The sequence below is a fragment of the Cynara cardunculus genome (assembly GCF_001531365.2).
Source record: "Cynara cardunculus var. scolymus isolate 2C chromosome LG 14, CcrdV1, whole genome shotgun sequence".
Taxonomy (NCBI): Eukaryota; Viridiplantae; Streptophyta; class Magnoliopsida; order Asterales; family Asteraceae; genus Cynara; species Cynara cardunculus.
In genome coordinates this window covers 1767791-1786563 of record NC_037541.1, presented here as the reverse complement: position 1 = coordinate 1786563, position 18773 = coordinate 1767791, and the positions used below count along the sequence as shown (strand labels likewise).

General features: G+C 34.8%; 2 protein-coding genes across 2 annotated transcripts; one reads left to right on the top strand and one right to left on the bottom strand.

The window, feature by feature from the left end:
• The first annotated feature begins 4178 nt into the window (after positions 1-4178).
• Positions 4179-11146, top strand: LOC112526918 (transcription factor VOZ1-like). The gene is made up of 5 exons (XM_025137360.1): positions 4179-4266; positions 4534-4783; positions 8056-8202; positions 9501-10044; positions 10418-11146. The coding sequence occupies exons 2-5, from the start codon at positions 4574-4576 to the stop codon at positions 10957-10959; spliced, it is 1443 nt and encodes a 480-aa protein (XP_024993128.1). The 5' UTR covers positions 4179-4266; positions 4534-4573; the 3' UTR covers positions 10960-11146.
• Positions 11147-14500: 3354 nt separating this feature from the next.
• Positions 14501-16131, bottom strand: LOC112526588 (ras-related protein RABA1f-like). Its single transcript, XM_025136936.1, has 2 exons — positions 15914-16131; positions 14501-14933 (listed from the first exon to the last, which is right to left on the bottom strand). Exons 1-2 carry the CDS (start codon positions 16129-16131, stop codon positions 14501-14503), a joined length of 651 nt encoding a protein of 216 aa, XP_024992704.1.
• Positions 16132-18773: the final 2642 nt, after the last annotated feature.

Genomic DNA, 18773 nt, shown 5'->3' with positions numbered 1-18773 from the left:
CGACAAAGATGGTGTCTGATTGGTTTGAGCTTGAGTCCAAAGGTCAAAAATGTCTGGTGGTCTTAGGTTCAAATCCAAGGAGGAATAAAAATCCCCTTGTGGCGACGGAGGTTCAAATGTAGAGTAATTATAAAGATGAAGAGTCTTACTCGATAAGTGAGGGTGACGACTCTTATCCGGGTAAGCGTTTACTGGATAAATTGTTGAATACGATACCATTATGAGATAAAATAAATTATAATGTTGACTCCTAATGTGAGACGAAAATGTTTGCCCCTGATTTTGTTAGTTCTTTTTCATTTTGAATTTCTTTTTCTGTATGACTTATTCCGTAATTAAGCCATACAAATTTGTTAAATTACGTTTATTTGGTCAGCCAAAAAAATAGAGGCCTCCAAATTCAGCCATTTATTTACTCGTTTATTTCCCTTTTACTCCTCCCTTCCTCCTCATTAGGGGTGCTCAAAAATTCGACCAACCCGATCAATCCAACCCAACCCAACCCAACGCGAAATAACCCAACCCGAAGCAACCCGATGTCTAATCGAGTTGTAAAATTGTCAAACCGTAGGTATTGGGTTGATATTGGGTTCCTATTATTTGAACCCAATCTAAACCGATGAACCCGATATCCTTTTATTTCTTGGAGTTAATATGATTGTTGAATTTCTATTAATATATACATTAGACAATTACACTATCATGTATGCTTTTCATATACACATATTTTCAATATATTCATATCTCTATATAACTCATTCAGTAACTGTGAACATATATATGTAAATTGAAAAAATTAACTGAATGTGATATACGTAAGAAATATGAATAAATTATATCAAATAGTTGATAATGAAAAAGAAATTATGAGTAGAGAAATAACATATTCAAGGTTAGAAGAATATTTTAATATACCAAAATATTAGGTCGATATCCTTTTATTTCTTGGGTTGCACTTTGGTTTGGGTTGGATTGGGTTAAGATTTTTCCAAACCGCAAGCATTAGATTGAGTTGTTCAAATGCCCTCAATCCGATCAACCCAACCCATGAGCACCCCTACTTCTCATCCCCTTCCTTCGTCTTCATCCACCATTCCTTTCAAATGTTTGCTCCTCCTCGATCCAAACAAAAGAACGACTGGCAGGTGCTCGATCAGCTTCAACAAAGAGCGATCTAGACAAAGATCGATTTATTTGCTCCTTTTGATCCAAATAAAAACCAGATCTTCTCCTCAACTTCAACAAATAGGTTTTTTTTACATCAACGATATCTGTTAAATATTGAAGACTTAACTGAGTCGTTAAGAAGAAACCAAAAGTTGTAAATGCTCTTTGAACTTATCCATCAACTGTTATAACCGTTAAAATTCCAATAACCATCGATCTATCATTTAAATATGTAAAATGAGAATCTGGGTTGATATCTCGATTTTCATAGCTTTTGAAAATAGAGATAAAACTCAAGAATTTTCGCAATACGAAATTCGTGGGCTTATTCGATCCCTTTTCTTCTCCTTAAAAAAAACAGTTCCCGAACAATATTTATGCTATTTAAAAAGTAGTCAATTTTATATAATTAAATGCCTAATCAACCATCGTATTTATTTTAATAAGAATACGATAATAAAGATTTTCATTCGATAATAAAGATTTTTTGCCGATGTGGGATCTCACAATCCACCCCTCTTGGGAGTCCATCCTTGTTGGCACACCTATTTGTAACATCACGAGCCAATTGTACCAGATATTGTTCGCTTTATCCATACCTGAACTCACAGTTTTAAAGCGTCTGTTATAAAAAGTATTCAGTCCCTTATAGTACAACTTTTGTTTCCCTCCCCAATCAATGTGGGATCTCACAGAATCAGATTTCAAAATCTCCAAAAAATTACATTCAACTCCAATTGCTTATTTATTTAGAGATTGCAACATTAATTATATTATACACATTTAGAAAATACCATTTCTCTCTCCTAAATATTTAATTTCAAAGTTATTAATGACTGAGAATCCAATAAAAAATTATTTCTCTTATGAAAACCATTTTTAGGAGTTCTCCAAATTTGGAGAAAATTTTAGAGCAAAAAATTTACCAAAAATCTCAAATAATCAATTTTGGAGAAGGTGAATGATCGAGTGAGAATGAGAGTTAAATGCGAGAAGCATAAAAAGAAATCTAGACCATTGATCATCTTTAATTTCAACTCATCCATGAAGCGCGCTTAATACGTGGATTGATCCGGTGGATCTTGATGCATCTAAAAGTGGAGATCTATTATCATGCTTTTCACCTTAACTCTCTTTCTTACTCCATGCCAACCATTTGGTAGAGTAGGAGATAATAAAATTTAGAGTAAATTATGTTTTTAGTCCCTATAGTTTGTTAAAAATTATGATTTTAGTCCCTATAGTTTGTTAAAAATTATGATTTTTATCCACATGGTCTAGAAATTGCAATTTGGTCACTATAGTTTATAATTCTTTACTATTTTTGTCCTTATGATTTACAAAATAGTTGAATAGAAATGACATGTAAAATAATAAACTGCTCATGTCAAACTAAAAATGTAAAACCTTTCGCAATTCATTTAGTATGTCCAAAAGATTTCCCAAAAGGGAGAATATGTAATATCGCGGGCCAACCACACCAGATATTGTCCGTTTTGTTCACACTTGTATTCACGGTTTTTTAACGTATATAATAGAGAAGATATTCAGTCTCTTATAAATCAGTTTTTGTTCTCCTCCCCAACCGATGTGGGATATCATAATCCACCCCTCTTGGGGAGCCCAACGTCCTCGTTGGCACACCTATTTGTAACATCATAGACCAACCATATCAGAGATTGTTCGCTTTGTCCGCACCTAAACTCATAGTTTTAAAGAGTCTGATAGATGAGGTATTCAGTCCTTATAAGACATCTTTTATTTCCCTCGCCAATCGATGTGGGATCTCACAAAATCAGATTTCAAAATCTCCAAAAAAATTACATTCAACTCCAACTGCATATTTATCTTAAAGATTACAACATTGATTATATTATATTTATTTAAAAAAAATACCATTTATCTCTTCTAATTATTTAATTTCAAAGTTATTTATGGGTGGGAATTCAATAAAAAATTATTTCTTTTATGAAAACCATTTTTGGGAATTTTCTTCAAATTTGGAGAAAGTTTTAGAGAATCTGTTAGAGCATAAAATTTGTCCAGAAATCCCAAATAATCATTTTTGGAGAAGGTGAAGTATTGTGTGAGAATGAGAGTTAAGACAAGAAGCGTAAAAAAGGATCTGGACCATCGATCACCTTTACTTTCAATCTCACCTATGAATCGTGCTTGATATGTGAATTAATCCGGTGCATCTTGGTGCATCTCATTCTAATGTGGATCTAAAAGTGAAGATTTCTTCTTATACTTCTCAGCTTAACTCTTTTTCTCACCGTAACCAATCCTTTATAGAATAGGAGATAATAAAATTTAGACTAAGTTACGTTTTTAGTCCCTATGTTTTGCTAAAAATTACGATTTTTGTCCCTGTAGTCTAGAAATTATGATTTCGTCACTATAGTTTATAATTCTTTACTATTTTTATCCTTATGATCTAAAGACATAAATTAGTCTAGAGATGAAAATAACAATAAGTTGCAAACCATATAAACGAAAATTACGATTTCTAAACCACAAAAGCGAAAATCGAAATTACCAACAAATCACAACCACAAAAATTGTAATTTACTCTAAGGGGTTGTTTACCAAACGCTTACCCGAGTAAACACTTATTAAGTGACGTTTGGATGAATATAATAACTGATAAGTACCAATAATTTTACCCTGTAAGAGCAAAGACAAGTATCAAGAGTTTTATCCGGTAAGTAAGAGCGACGACTCTTAGCACGGTTAGCGCTTACCGGGTAAATTGTTGCATTTGATATCATTTTGGTGTATTAAAATCTTACCCAGTAAGTAAGTAATAATGCTGAATTTTGTCGATAAGCACCTACTTAGATAAGTGTATGGTAAACGGCCCCTAAAATTTAATTTGTAGTTTTTATTAAAAAAAATAAAATAAGAGTCCTAGCCAATGACTCAGTTGCGATCAAGATCACATTTGAAAAGAATATTAAAAGAACAGTTTTCTCGTCGTATATATTCCCTAAGAAACTTTTGCCGCCGAGATTCACTTAATATGCTCAATTTCTTCTATATACCAAATTCGATCCAAACCCTTGTTCATTTCCTCCCCATTTCCATACCAAAACACAGGTAATTTTCAATCATTCTCTTCAATCTTCATCAGAATTGTGGTTTTCCCCCAATCGTTTTGCTATTTCCATATAAGATTCGCGATTTTTCCCTCGGATTCAGATTGATTTTTTTGCCTTTTCGTTCATCGAATTCAGTATGGTTTTACCGAATTTTGAATCAGACGATTGATACATTGATCACTGTAGCCACGGCCTAGTTCGAATTTACTGTAAAATTTTGGGTTCTTTTCGTATAATCGGATGGTTTTCGTGTTGATTTTTGCAGGCGATTGTTGAATTAGGTCATATTATTTCTGATCGTTAGAATGGGGAAAGGTACAAAATCTCACAGGATATTCAAGGATCGGGCGATGAATCGTGTGGATGATCTTCAGGGGATGTTCATGGATCTACAATCTGCAAGAAAGGAGAGCCGTAAGATCGATATGGCTTTACTTGAAGAACAAGTTCATCAGATGCTTAAGGAATGGAAGAAGGAACTTAACGAGCCTTCCCCTGCATCTTCTTTGCAGCAGGTATTGTTAAATTACACTTGAATTTGAATTTGCAGTTTGCAATTTGGATAAGGGTTTTGATCTTGATCAGCTATTTAGCTTGAATTACCTTTTCAAAAACCGAATTTAACCATTTAGGACTGTTTCACTCTTTGATTTGGGGGATTTGGCGAGATTTGGAATTGTATTTCAAGAGGCTTATGGTTTAAAGGAATATTTGGAATTGAAATTCGATAAATACCAGATTTAGTAATCACTGGGATCGCTGGTATTAAGTCGGATTTCTTAGGATTTGTTTGTAATAATATTTTAAAATATTTTAAAACATTTGTTTTCGTAATAATTAACTAGAAGAGTACTCGTGCAATGCAACGAGATACATCTTCATTTTAATATTTCATTTTATTTTTTGTTTCTGTTAATATAATACGGTTTATGTGGTTTTAAGAAAGATAATATTTTTACTTTTGAATAAAAATAAATTTGAATACATCGTAAAATTTGAAAAATTATATCGATATTAATATCAAATTAACTATTTAAACGTTTTCGTTTTTTGTACAATTTTTCTGATTCAATTTTTTTTATTATAATTTAATTTAGGTTAAATAGTGAAGTAATTTATTTTTGGTTTAACAATAAATATTTTATCAAGATAATGATTCTGTTAGAACTCAATGATTATCCTAATTATATTTTAAATTTTTTATATTTAAAATGAGATGTTTATCTTGTATTTAATTATATTTATCTGTAGTTAGTTATACGAATTAAAAAATGAAGCTTTAATAAGTTGTACTTGCGCACAATTTATTTGTAATCTTAAATTAAGTAATATGCATTTATACACAGTACTTCAAGCATAAAAAATGGTTTTTAAGAGTTTTTGTCAAATGCTTTATAATATAGTATAGATTAATAAAAGATAATTATTAATTTTAAAATTATTTAAATTTTTTGTTTTTTTATATTTATCTATAAAGATTGAAAATTTAATACCATTACAAATCCTACAAACCAAACACACCGAAGATTCCAAATGCTTCCAATTCCAATTCCAATTCCAATTCCAATTCCAAATCCTTCCACGAAATCCAGATCCCTCAAAAATGTTTTGTCAAAACAGACGCCTGCTTTGTGTATTTCTAAGTTTTCCTTTGTTTGTAGGATTGAATTGGATTTGGAATTTAATTCCATTCTAATCCAGTGTTTGGTTTGAGGGATTGCATGGATTTGAAATCTCAAAAACATGAGATTTAGAAATACCATGGGGTAGTCGGTATTTTGCATGATTCGTTTGTATTAATGTTTTAAAATATATTCAAAATACAACTAATAAAAAATAATTTAATTAATTTTATAATTTACTTTTATAAATAATGGAATTCAATTCCATTCCAAATCCTACAAAACAAGCACACCAAAGATTCCAAATCATCTCAATTCCAAATCCTTACACAAAATCCAAATCCTCCAAAAACATTCCGTCAAACCAAACAGGCCGCAAGTATTTATTGGAGCAGTTTTGAAATGGGCTATTTGGTTAAATGGCCTCCCGAAATGTTTCTTTTAAATCCATGACCTTTTAATAAATTTAAGGATGTCTTTGTCTAAAAAAAGAATGCATATTCCTAACACAAGATTGTCTCAAAATCAGTCATTGGATCTTAAATAAACTGTCACATGTAGGGGTGCTCAAAAACCCGATGAACCCTACCAACCCAACCCGAATTAAAAAAAAAAACCAACCCGAGGTAACCCGATGCATGATCGATAAAAAGATTAGCCAACCCGACCTTATTGGGTTGGAATCGGGTCAGGCCCAAAAAAACCCGGCCAACCCGACAACCTGATGAACCCGACCTTAATTTTAGCTTTGAATTGTAGATGACAATCATGACATGACCAACCTCAACATCAAGAAAGCGAAAGCATCGGGGTTGGAAACGTCTAAAACTATTGTTGTTGATTGATGTATTATCATTTGATTTAAACATTTTTATTGTAATATCTAAATATTTGATGAACTTGCATGTTATCTTGAATGGTCGGTCGTATTTCAAAGGAAAGTTTCCTTTATTTTTATGTGATTTTACATTGTTTAAACACAACCCGATCAACCCGACCAACCCGACCAACCCGATCAACCCGAACGGGTTGGGTTGGGTTGGGTTGAACTTTTGTTTGGGTTGGGTTGAACTTTTGTTTGGGTTGGGTTGGGTTGAAAATTTTCAAACCGCCAACATTGGGTTGGGTTGTTAAAACGGCTCCAAACCGATCAACCCGGGCCGTGAGCACCCCTAGTCACAAGGGCATCTATCTAAATACTGCATTTTGAACCGGGGACCCAAGAATTTCTCTAAGCGGGCACACATTTAAAGTAGGTCCGCAAAATCACGGTTTGACCAGGGGGACAGTTGGCGCTGTCTGACCAGAGAATAGTCAATTATGTCGATTTGAGTAATAAAATACATTTTGTCAACCACAAGGGTGGTGCCTGATTGGTTTGAGTTTGTCTCCAAAGGTCAAAAGTACAAGGAGGTCTCAGGTTCAAATCCAAGAAGAATAAAAAATCCCCTTGTGGCCACAGAGGTTCAAATGCGGTGACTCCGGGCTATCTGCAAAGCAGGTCGTCCTTGGATTAGTCGGCTCGCATAGCGGGTTAGATATCCAGGTTAATAAAAAAAATACATTGTGTCAAATGGAATTGATTTTGATCTTCACAATAAATATATGTTAATGAGATAAAAAAGACGATTTTAAGATGAATTGGCTTTGAAAATAAAAATAAATCATGAAAAAAATATTAAAAACAAAGTGGGAGAAAATTTAATAAAAAATTGTCTTGTCATAGTGGTAATAATACTTATAATTGTACTGAGTTTGTGAGTTCAGTACTTCTAATTATAGTTTTATTGTTAATATTTTCAAAAATAGCTTTGTAGGACCTGAGTTAATGCCATCGGTACACCTTCAGCCCAAAGCTAAATGATAAAAAGTTAAACATATTTACTTGAAATAAATTCGAACTTTTTTATTTATTAACCTGGATATCCGACCCGTTATGCGAGCCGATTAATTCCAGGACGACCACCTGCTTTACAGATAGTTTGGAGTCACCGCATTTGAACCTCCGTGGTCACAAGGGGATTTTTATTCCTCCTTGAATTTGAACCTGAGACCTCCTGGTACTTTTGACCTTTGGAGCTAAGCTCAAACCAATCAGGCACCACACTTGTGGTTAACTGGTGTAACTTTTAGACGTCATGGTTTAACTGGTTTTCTTGATGCAGGGTGCAAGCTTAGTGTCTTTTTCCCCAGATATAAGTAGGCTGTTGCAGCTGTATGATGAGGAAGAAGATGATGCAACCAGTGGTTTAGCTGCCCCAAAACCTGACCCAGATGCCCAAAATGCCCCTGAAGATACTGCTTTTCACAAGGTGAATTTCTATATCTATCTTTTGATAATTGCATCACCTAATAACCCGATAAAATTGATCTTATAGGATGTCAAATATGTCTAAATGTTATAATACACAGCTTTTAAATGACTAAAGTTTATAGGACCACACAATTGTGCATGCTATGTAAAGGCGGTGCAATATGTTGATAGGATGCTTTTTTGTGTCATGACAAGATTTTTAGGACAATTTTGAAATGAAGCGTTTTATTAGTTATTATGTATAACATAATTTGAAAAAAAACTTCTTATAAAAACATGTGTCGGTAAAGGTGGTACTATATGTTTATGGGACGTAATACTGTTTTTTTATGTAGTACATAATTTGAAAATGTCGTCTTATAAGAACAAGGGTACTGTAAGGGGACGTTTACCAATACTTACCTGGGTAAATGCTTACCGGCAAAATTCAAAACTATCAATTACTTACTGGGTAAGATATTAGTCCACCAACACGGTATTGTATGCAACAATTAACCCGGTAAGTGCTAACCGTGGTAAGAGTTGTCACTATCACTTACCGGGTAAGACTCTCAGTCTTTGCCTTAGCTCTTACCGAGTAAGATTCTTGGTCGTTGCAATGTTGATTCGATAAGGTGATGTGACTTGGTAAGCGCTTACCCAGATAAGCATTTTGTAAACGGCCCCTAAGAAGATTATAGGACACTTATGTCGTATAAAAAAGCTAAAATGGCGTTTTATTTCAAATGTGCTCTAAATAATTGTTAGGAGGTCTATATGTTCTACCTTGTAACACCTTTATCAGTAGCTTGAGCGGGTGCACCTTTAAGGTAGATTAAAGGTAGGCAAAATTGCGGTTGACCTCGGGAGAAAGTCAACACGGTTTGATCTAGGGAAAAGTCAATTGTGTCGATTTGAGGAATAAGATACATAATTTCAAATGAAACGACCTTGAAGCATTAAATAAATATATGTTACCTTGAAAATGAGGTAAAAAACGACAATTTTTAAGATGAATTGATACTGGTTTCAAAGTATTTAAGGGCACTCTCAAAATCAAGCTGGTGCACTTTTCAGACGGATGATTATTTTTCTCTTGCAATAATCGAGTGAGCAGGCGTATGAGAGCCCGTTCAACTTCTAATAGGTTCAGCCCTGATCTTTATATAGGACACTCGGTCCTATAAACTTAGTTCTTATAAAGCAATCTACTAAGACATTTAGACATATTTAACGTTCTATAAAGCTGATTTTGTTGTAACCGACTGAGTGACAGGAATTTGGCTGAAACTAAAGAATGTGGATTTTATGTTGCAGAACTTTGTTGCAGCTCAGGTGGCTCAAGAACAAGGCTTTAAGTTGCTTGATCAATGCAAATATTTAGATTCCCCTTTCGGGATGAACACGACTGCAGTACATAATACGGGTGTCGATGCTCAACTTGATCATTTTTCGTTTGATTTGCCGCGTGAATTTGAGGAGAATTGTGTCAGTCGGTTTTACGGCATGTGGGGTGAAGATGGTTCGCATCCGATCACCGGCTTTCTGCCCAATATTTGCCCTCCACCTTCGGCTTTTCTTGGACCAAAATGTGCCCTTTGGGACTGCCCTAGACCCGCTCAAGCCTGGTGTTTCGAGAGGGCGGTTCAATGGTGGTGCAACATTTATTGCAGCCATTTGCATGCTGCAATTGCTCAAAACGAAGGTCAGCCAGGGATGAACCCGATTATACGACCTAAAGGCATCGAATTGAAGGATAATTTGCTTTTTTCCGCACTTTGTGCCAAGGCGCAGGGGAAAAACGTCGGTGTTCCCGAGTGCGAAGGGGCCGCCACTGCAAAATCGCCATGGAATGCTCCTGGTTAGTCTATTTGCACTACAACAAAATCGGTTTTATAGGACGTCATATTATGTCTAAGTGTCATAATAGATTGCTTTATAGGACATCAGTTCACAGGACCAAGTAACTGTCTGTCTTATTTAATGTGTTACAAGCAGTTGATAACACGTTTTTCAGAGTTCTAACAAATTTTTTAGGACAATTTTGAAATAAAACATCATATTAGTATTTTAAACATTTATTTAAAAAAGTGTCTTATAAAAATAAATGGCGCATCTATTTTTTAGGACATCTTTAGAATGTTATAAAGCCGATTTTGTTGTGATGGGTTCTTTCGTTCTTTTTCTTGTCATTCGACACTTTATTTATGCCGCATCCATTTGAAATTCTTCAGAGCTATTTGATCTCTCGGTTTTTGAGGGAGAAACGATAAGGGAGTGGTTGTTTTTCGACAAGCCACGAAGGGCGTTCGAGAGTGGAAACCGAAAGCAAAGATCGCTCCCGGATTACAACGGGCGGGGTTGGCATGAATCAAGAAAGCAAGTGATCAATGAATCGGGATGGCTGAAGAGATCGTATTATATGGATCCGCAGCCCATGAAGTTTCTCGAATGGCATCTTTACGAGTACGAAATCAGTAAGTATGATGCTTGTGCCTTGTATCGGTTGGAATTGAAGCTCGTGGACCGGAAAAGGAGTACAAAGGGAAAGATTGGCGACGCCTCGCTTGTCGATCTTCAGAAACAAATGGGAAGACTTTCGGCCGAGTTTCGATTGGAGAACAACAAACGGTCGGTTAAAGGGAGGGGAAGAGCCTCGGCAACGGTTTACCCTGCTTCGAGCCAAACCGCACCTACAACGGATGTCGTTGATTATGGAGCAAATGCGGGATTCAACTATCTTATGGAGGATCTCGGTGGCTACTACTTAACATAGTCGGATGACACTACAACAAAATTGATTTTATAAGATGTTGAAGTGTTATAATAAACTGTTTAACAGGAATTGAGTTTATAGGATCAAACAATTATGCGACCTATATAAAGGTGTTATAATATGATATTAGGATGTATTTGGGCATTGTTTCGAGTTTTTACGACACTTTTGAAATAAAATGCCGTTTTAGATTTTTTTTGTAACACCTCGTCCTATTAGTCCTAGGGCATGTCGCAACTGAAAACGGATCAAAAATCTGTAATGCAAAGTAGAGAGTTCTAACATAACTTTCCAAAATTATCACATTACATCCATCGGTAAACGTACATAAACATGTTTATAGTTTACATAACCAAAGCGTCGATTAAACGACTAGTCTTCTTGCCTCTTAAGCCATCTCGACCGATCATCCCGCCCTTGGCTGGGTTAGATCTTGAACCTGCCGAGGTAAAACAAAAGAAAACCTGGCTGATTCCACAAAGCGTCATGTCGACTTATTGTAACACTTTATGTATATGAAGCACAACCGTCTGGTCTTATAAACATACGTAATGTTAAGTGGACTACAAATTAGGACAGTTGACGTATAATGATGTCCTATAAAACTGATTTTGTTGTAGTGCTATCTCAAAAGGTATACGTGAAAAGTTGCAGTCGGTCGTCATCTGCAAGACGTTACAATAAAATGTTACCGTAACGAGTTCTTTACGATACTTTTGAAAAAAAAGAATGTCATTAGTTATTTATAGGATAGGTGTCCTACGAACACATCTTTTTACATGACACTTGTTTTTTGTACGACATTTTTTCATATAATGTCATATAAAAAACTAATATGACTCCGTATATCAAGTGTCAAAAACTTTGAGGATGTCAAAAAACATGCTATCAACTCATTGTAACACTTTTATATATAATGTACAATTGTTTGATCCTGTAAACTTAAGTTTTATAAGACATTTGAATTCCTATAAAATTGATTTTGTTATAGTGACTATTCAACCACCCAACCCTCCACCAATGTTCTTGCCAAAACCACTAATTAACTACAACTCTTATATAGACTTTGGGATCATGTGAGACAAAACTGTTTTTGTTAGACACGTGAGACAACATTTTTACACTTGAAATATCACAGCAAAACACTGTGAAGTAACCTTCATAGTGTTTTTGCTGTGAAGGTTCGATTTTTTTTTACGTTCATAACATTTTGTTTTGAAGTTTCAAGTGTAAATTTCCTAGCTCGACCTTTGAGGGTAACTTCTATAACCAAGATATCTGTGATCGGATAATCTACGATTAGATTATCCACGACCACTAGGTCCTTGACTTATGGTCGAACCGACTTACGACATACTAAACTCACGACATCTGCTATGCTAACCCGAATCCATTACCTCTGATAAAAGGATCAATCACCTTCGACACACCGAATCATCAGAGCACTACTGAAATCACGAAGACCAAATTACTGAAGCAATCTAGAAACTCATTATTGTTATCCCAAGTTTAAACACGACACGACATGTTTATTTACGATCGATAATTGTAACCGTTGACATCGATGACAACTTCCCTTATTGATGTCCGTAGCGCATCGATGATATTTCCTATCGTCTAAGATTTTTCCCTTGACAAAGGGTTTTCCGCATCATCAATTCTCTTGTTCTTTTCGTTTTTACTACTCATCGTGTTTTTCTCGAAGAATCCAATCTTTAGCTGTAAAGCTTCACAAACAAACCTTAAATTATTTCTAGTGTAATTTCTGGCATTAACAGTTTGACGCCAACCATTAGAGATCTTCTTAAGTTCGATGACATAATGACCATAGACAAGTGTATTAGTTAAACTAATAGTACCTGTCTGAATCAAATATGTTGGGATCGAGAAACATAATATTTGAACTAAAAGGGTGAGATAGATCTGTTTTAAATTCAAAACAAAATATCGTGAAGCAAATTGATAATAAATGATATTACTATATTATTGATTATATCAACCAGATTGCTCGAAGGAAAAACACATTTACAACCTTGGGGGAGTGATGTGTTGCTAGACGCTTACCACTGTCTGCGTTACTGTGTATTGTGTGTAGGTGGGAGAACGTAAGTTATTATATGCCCAAGACACGTGTCACAGATGGATGCTGTTGAGGAATATGCAAATCTATAGGATCACATACAAAGAATACATTTTCTTCCATTTGTAGAAACCCAGATTGAATCAAGTTGATTATGGTTATAATTATTCTTGGAAGATAATTTTGAAAATATGTGTACAAACGTAATTATGAAAATTACAGGGAATTATCTGTAAATATGTATACTTATATTAAAGTTTAAGATAACTATATATGTACAGATAGTTACTAAATATTATTTGAATTATAGTCTATCTATAATTCAGACCATATAAATAAGGTGCTAGGCTAAATCAATTATAACTGGTTGAAAACTAGAATTTAGCCTTTCGAAAATTATATAGAAAAGAAACATTTTCTTTTCTGTAATACACATATTGAGCTAGAGTTCTTGCACTAGCACCTGATGTGAGATCAACGCGTATTCGTGTGTAGATCACTGATAGAGGAATCCCATTTTGGATTCTAAGTACGACATCAAATCTACACCAGAGTTGTAAAAGGTATAATTCTAAACACTCTATTGTGTGTGATTTTAGTTAAATGTCTCATTGAATCCGGCTATGAGTTTTATCTTTGACAAGTTTTCTAATTTATTTGTAACAAAAAAATTACTGGTTTTTCCGCTGCGTTTAACGGTTGCAAATTCGCATTATAACCCAACACAAAGAAACCATAAGTAAATGACGTTAAAGCATTTGTGACCATGATATCAACGACCACAAAGGTCCCTGACCTGACCTACGGTCGTGGTTATCTACGGTCTCTAGGTCCTTGACCAATGGATATAAATATCCACGACTTCGAGACCCTCGACCCATGGTCGTGGTTATTTATGAAAAAGAGAAAAACTAACGACGACGAATGAGAAACTTACTTGTCATCTGCTCCTCTTATCTCCCCTTTCTCAACCTGTACGCTTGAGGTACCTAGAAAGGTAACGTCGTCTTCTCCCTTTTCGACCGATCGAATCCTAGAGATATTTCCTATATATCATTATTATTATCCATAGTGCATCAACGATATTTCCTATGATCTGCAGTTTTTCCCTCGACAAAGGGTTTTTTGCATCACCAATTCTCTTGTTCTTTTTGTTTTTATTACTTGTCGTGTTTATCTTTGGCCTAGCGGTATCGTAGCCCTTGGCCTTCTAGGAGGTCAGGGGTTCAAACCTCACCATAGGTGAGGAGGGTGTGAGAGTTTATTTGTTGCATTTGCCGTATATAAATATTATATACTTCAAAAAAAAAAAAAAACAAATCTTAAATTATTTTCAATGTAATTTTTGGCATTAACATATACATGGGTGAGAATGGAAGAGAACCCTGAAAAAAGAAGGGAAGGACCCATCCAAACCATTAGAATGAGATGATATCTCCAAACAAATATTCTTTGATACATTCATTTAGAGCAACATCCAGCTTTCTTGACAGCAGATACATCATCTTTACCTCCGATATTGATCGTTTGTCCCTTCGGTACAGGCGATGGGTCGTTAGAGATGCCAAGGGCTTTCCGACTCATAGCACGATAAATCTGAGTGAGGACTTGGGTGAAAGCGTTTTCGACGTTTAGTGCTTCTAGAGCGGATGTTTCCATGAAGAAAACGTTTTCTTTCTCAGAAAAAGCCTTAGCTTCTTCTATTTGAACGGCTCGTAGGTGATGAAGATCGGCCTTGTTTCCCACGAGCATGATCACAATGTTTTGGTCTGTGTGCTCCCGAAGCTCCTTTAGCCATCTTTCCACGTTTTCAAATGTCACTTTTCGGGTGATGTCATATACGATTAGAGCACCCACTGTTCCTCTGTAGTAAGCGCTCGTGATGGCTCGGTACCTGAAACGCTAGAAAATCAACACTATGCAGATGCTTTAGGATTGTGAACGAGATTTGAAATGAGTGATCGAACTTTTAACCATCAATATATTTTTTTTATCATAGATTAACCGACAAATAAAAATATAAAAAGGTACTGTGAGAATACTTGAAACCCCATTATATATGTTTCACCATATATTAAAAAGCAATGGCCAAAGTCTAACCGATCTGGGATTCCAACATCCACCTCCCAGATTGTCGAGAGGGGACGGGTACAAGTTGCCCTAGAAAATCGAGTCCTTAGAATCGTAGACTTTAACTAGCTCTATATCGTGTGAAATTACGAGAGAATATAATTGTTATAATAATAAACATAAACCACTAACCAACTAAATACTCACGTATATAACTTTAAATGAGATTTTAATTAAATTTGTGAATTCTGTCGTATTAAAAAGATGACTCATATTTATCAAAAGGGCATAGACTTATGATTAAATTACATTTTCCGTCCTTGTGGTTTGTTAAAATTACGATTTTGGTACCCGTGGTTTAGAAATTGTTGTTTTGGTCCCTATGGTGTACACTTATTTACTATGGTCCCTTGTACCTATAGGTAGTAATTAATTCATGAATGAGAATAACAATAAATTGCAAACTATAGGGACAAAAATCATAATTTCAAAATCATAGAACAAAAATCAAGATTATAACAAACCACAGGGATAGAAATCATAATTTACTCTAGATTTAATTAAAATCCCATTTAAGAGAGACGCGGTTTTTTTGTTAATATCAAGAAATTGAACGATTTATTTGATATATATGACTTGTAAACAAAAACAAGATATACAACATACCAATAAAAACGAAAGGAATAACGAACTCGACACCAAAAAACACAGGAAAAATAAGAACGAAATTACGGTAAAGAACAAGAATGCAGGATCTCGATCATGGGTTTCGATTAATCGAATCTGTATAAAGAAAAGTAATACCTTTCTTGTCCAGCAGTGTCCCAGATTTGGCCCTTGATGATCTTGTCATCAACACTAATGCTACGAGTGGCGAATTCGACCCCAATGGTGGATTTGGAATCGAGGCTGAATTCGTTCTTGGAGAATCGTGACAAAAGGTTGGATTTACCGACACCTGAATCGCCAATTAAAACTACCTTAAACAAGTAATCGTAGTTATCGTCTACATACGATCCCATTTCTCTTTCTCTCTATACAAAGGATTTGTGTTTATGGTTGAGAGAGAGAAAACATGTTGATGGAGATGGAGACGGAGACGGGGACAGAGATCAATGGTAAATAGAAGTTGCAAATATGGATTGCAAAATACTTTGTTTTCTTTGTTAGAAATTAGGGAAAAGAGAGGTTAAAATGGGAGTTTGTGTTTATATATATATATATATATATATATATATATATATATATGGGCCTAATCAAATGAGAACTGATTAGTTTGTGATAACTGTGAGATCCAATCTCAACCACAAATCAATGGATAAATTAGAAAATTCAGGGCCGTCTTAATCTTTTTTGGAGGCCCTGTTACCACATATTACTATTATAGTTCATATAAAACAAGTAATAAACAAGACAAAATATAAAGTTAAAATTGGTCAATTGAAGATTTTACCAATGGGTTTGTCCCAAAGAATCCCATGGTTACTTTGCTTGGATACTTCTTTGTTATATATCGACATATAACTCGTAATTATGTTATCAACACAAAGAATCCTTTCGTTTTCAGTAGTTCAAGTCAAGTATATACGTATTTCCAGAAAATAAGTTCACTTTTGAATCTTCATGGATGGGTTGGGACATGACAGAAAAGAAAAAAACTTGTTTTCTCAACTTTAGCCTGACAATTAAATTACTAATCTGATTGCAATCAGGGAAATAAGACACGATAGATAAATTACTAATTTGATTGTAATCAGGGATCTTGGAAAGTAAGGAAACAATATCATCTTTAAAAGGTTAAAGCAAATGTGTAGATATTACCAAATAGGGTGATTTCATCATCTTCAAATGATGGAACTTGGCCAAAGGGTTGTATGAGAAAGAGTAACAGAGACAAGTCAATGGGATACCATTTCTTAGAGACATTAAAACAAACAGTTACAAGACTTGAATCAAACTATATTAATCTTCGTAGCAGGTAATTCAAAAGGGGGGAAACAGTTGCATTACTTCAAATTCTCCACAACAATAAGCTAAGAACACAAGAAATTAGACCATAATTTGTGGAATTGAGAGATAAGTAAATAAGGAACAATGAAAAATGTGAGTAACCCCGATAGAATCAAGTAAACAATTTGAAGTTTTGATTTCTGAAACTAAAGACTAAAGTGTAAAGTCCCAAACAGTAAACAGACAAACAGTGTGTTAATTTTGGTTTCCTAAATGGCTAAATCCTAATGTAAACAAAATGAACATAAACATAAGTTACATAATCTGACTATCTAAGTATGATATTTTCTCAATCAATGAACCTAAACAAGTAAATATCAAAAAATTCGAAAAGAAACAAAATCGGTAACTCAAACCCAAAATCAGTAACCAAAATCAAAACCAGGAAGGAAATCAGTAATCCAAACCAAAACCTAAAGCAAAATCGGTAACGAAAAGCAAATAAGTTGCTTCTTCAATCAGGTGGTGGAAGAATATGCAATGTTGACCAAAAAACCAATGATCATGGTTGAGGAAAACCATGTTCTGGTGAGGTCCGATGAACAAAATAGTCATCGAAAAAAATGGACAAATATTGTCAAGCGTCAAAATAGGTCATACCATATCGTAGCCGTTGGAAAAAAAATGCAAGCAGCCATCGTGGCTCCGCCTCACCTTGACTCGCCGAAAAAAATGTACCAAAATACTTCTAACCCAATTTAACGAGAGATAAATTTGGTGAAGATGAGAATGATGAATTAGGAAGGGTTGTAGAACAATGAATCAAGATGAACCGGGAAGATTGAAGCGTCTTAATGGAGAAGGAAGGGTGTGAATTTGGGCCCCAAAATTTTGGGGGACCCTGTTCTCAATCACAGTTTTAACAGGCCAAGGGACGGGCCTGAGGAAATTAATAATTATGGTAGTTTGAGTTAAAATTATAATTAGAGGGTATATTAGGTATTTTAAAAAAACTTCTCTCTCCTCTCTCATCTCTCCGACCTCCAATTTTTGGCCTCCGGTGAAATCGGTATCACAGTATATCACAATGGGTATCACATTGTGTATTACAATGGGTATCACATTGTGTATCTTTGTTTTTTAGGTTTGAGTTGGTATCACAGTTGGTATCACAATGATATCACATTGTATATCTTTGTGATTACTTGGTACTTGCCGGATTAATATTCACCGGAGGCTGGAAATTGGAGGCCGGAGAGAGGAGAGAGGAGAGAGGAGAGAGGAGAGATGAGTTTTTTTTAAATACCTAAAATGTCCTCTAATTATAATTTTAACTCAAATTACCAAAATTACTAATTTTCTAATTTATCCGTTGATATGTGGTTGATATTGGATCTCACAGTTACCACAAACTAGTCAGTTCTCCCTTGAATGGACCCCTATATATATATATATATATATATATATATATAGAGAGAGAGAGAGAGAGAGAGAGAGGGCATTTTAGGTATTTCTAAAAACTCCTCTCTCTTCTCACCTCTTACCTCTCTTCGATCTCGGATCTCCGACCTCCGATGAACATTATTCCGACCGATATCAAGTAATCATTGTTATACACAATGTGATACCCATTGTGGTATCACTGTGATACCATTGTGATACCAACTATGATACCAACCCAAACCTTAAAAACAAAATCAAATCCATAATCTAA

Coding starts and splice junctions, on each gene's coding strand:
- LOC112526918 (XM_025137360.1), top strand. CDS start 4,574: ATGGGGAAAGGTACAAAATCTCACAGGATATTCAAGGATCGGGCGATG. Junction 8,203..9,500: donor AAGATACTGCTTTTCACAAG/GTGAATTTCTAT, acceptor TTTATGTTGCAG/AACTTTGTTGCAGCTCAGGT. Junction 10,045..10,417: donor ATCGCCATGGAATGCTCCTG/GTTAGTCTATTT, acceptor GAAATTCTTCAG/AGCTATTTGATCTCTCGGTT.
- LOC112526588 (XM_025136936.1), bottom strand. CDS start 16,131: ATGGGATCGTATGTAGACGATAACTACGATTACTTGTTTAAGGTAGTT. Junction 14,934..15,913: donor GACACTGCTGGACAAGAAAG/GTATTACTTTTC, acceptor CTAGCGTTTCAG/GTACCGAGCCATCACGAGCG.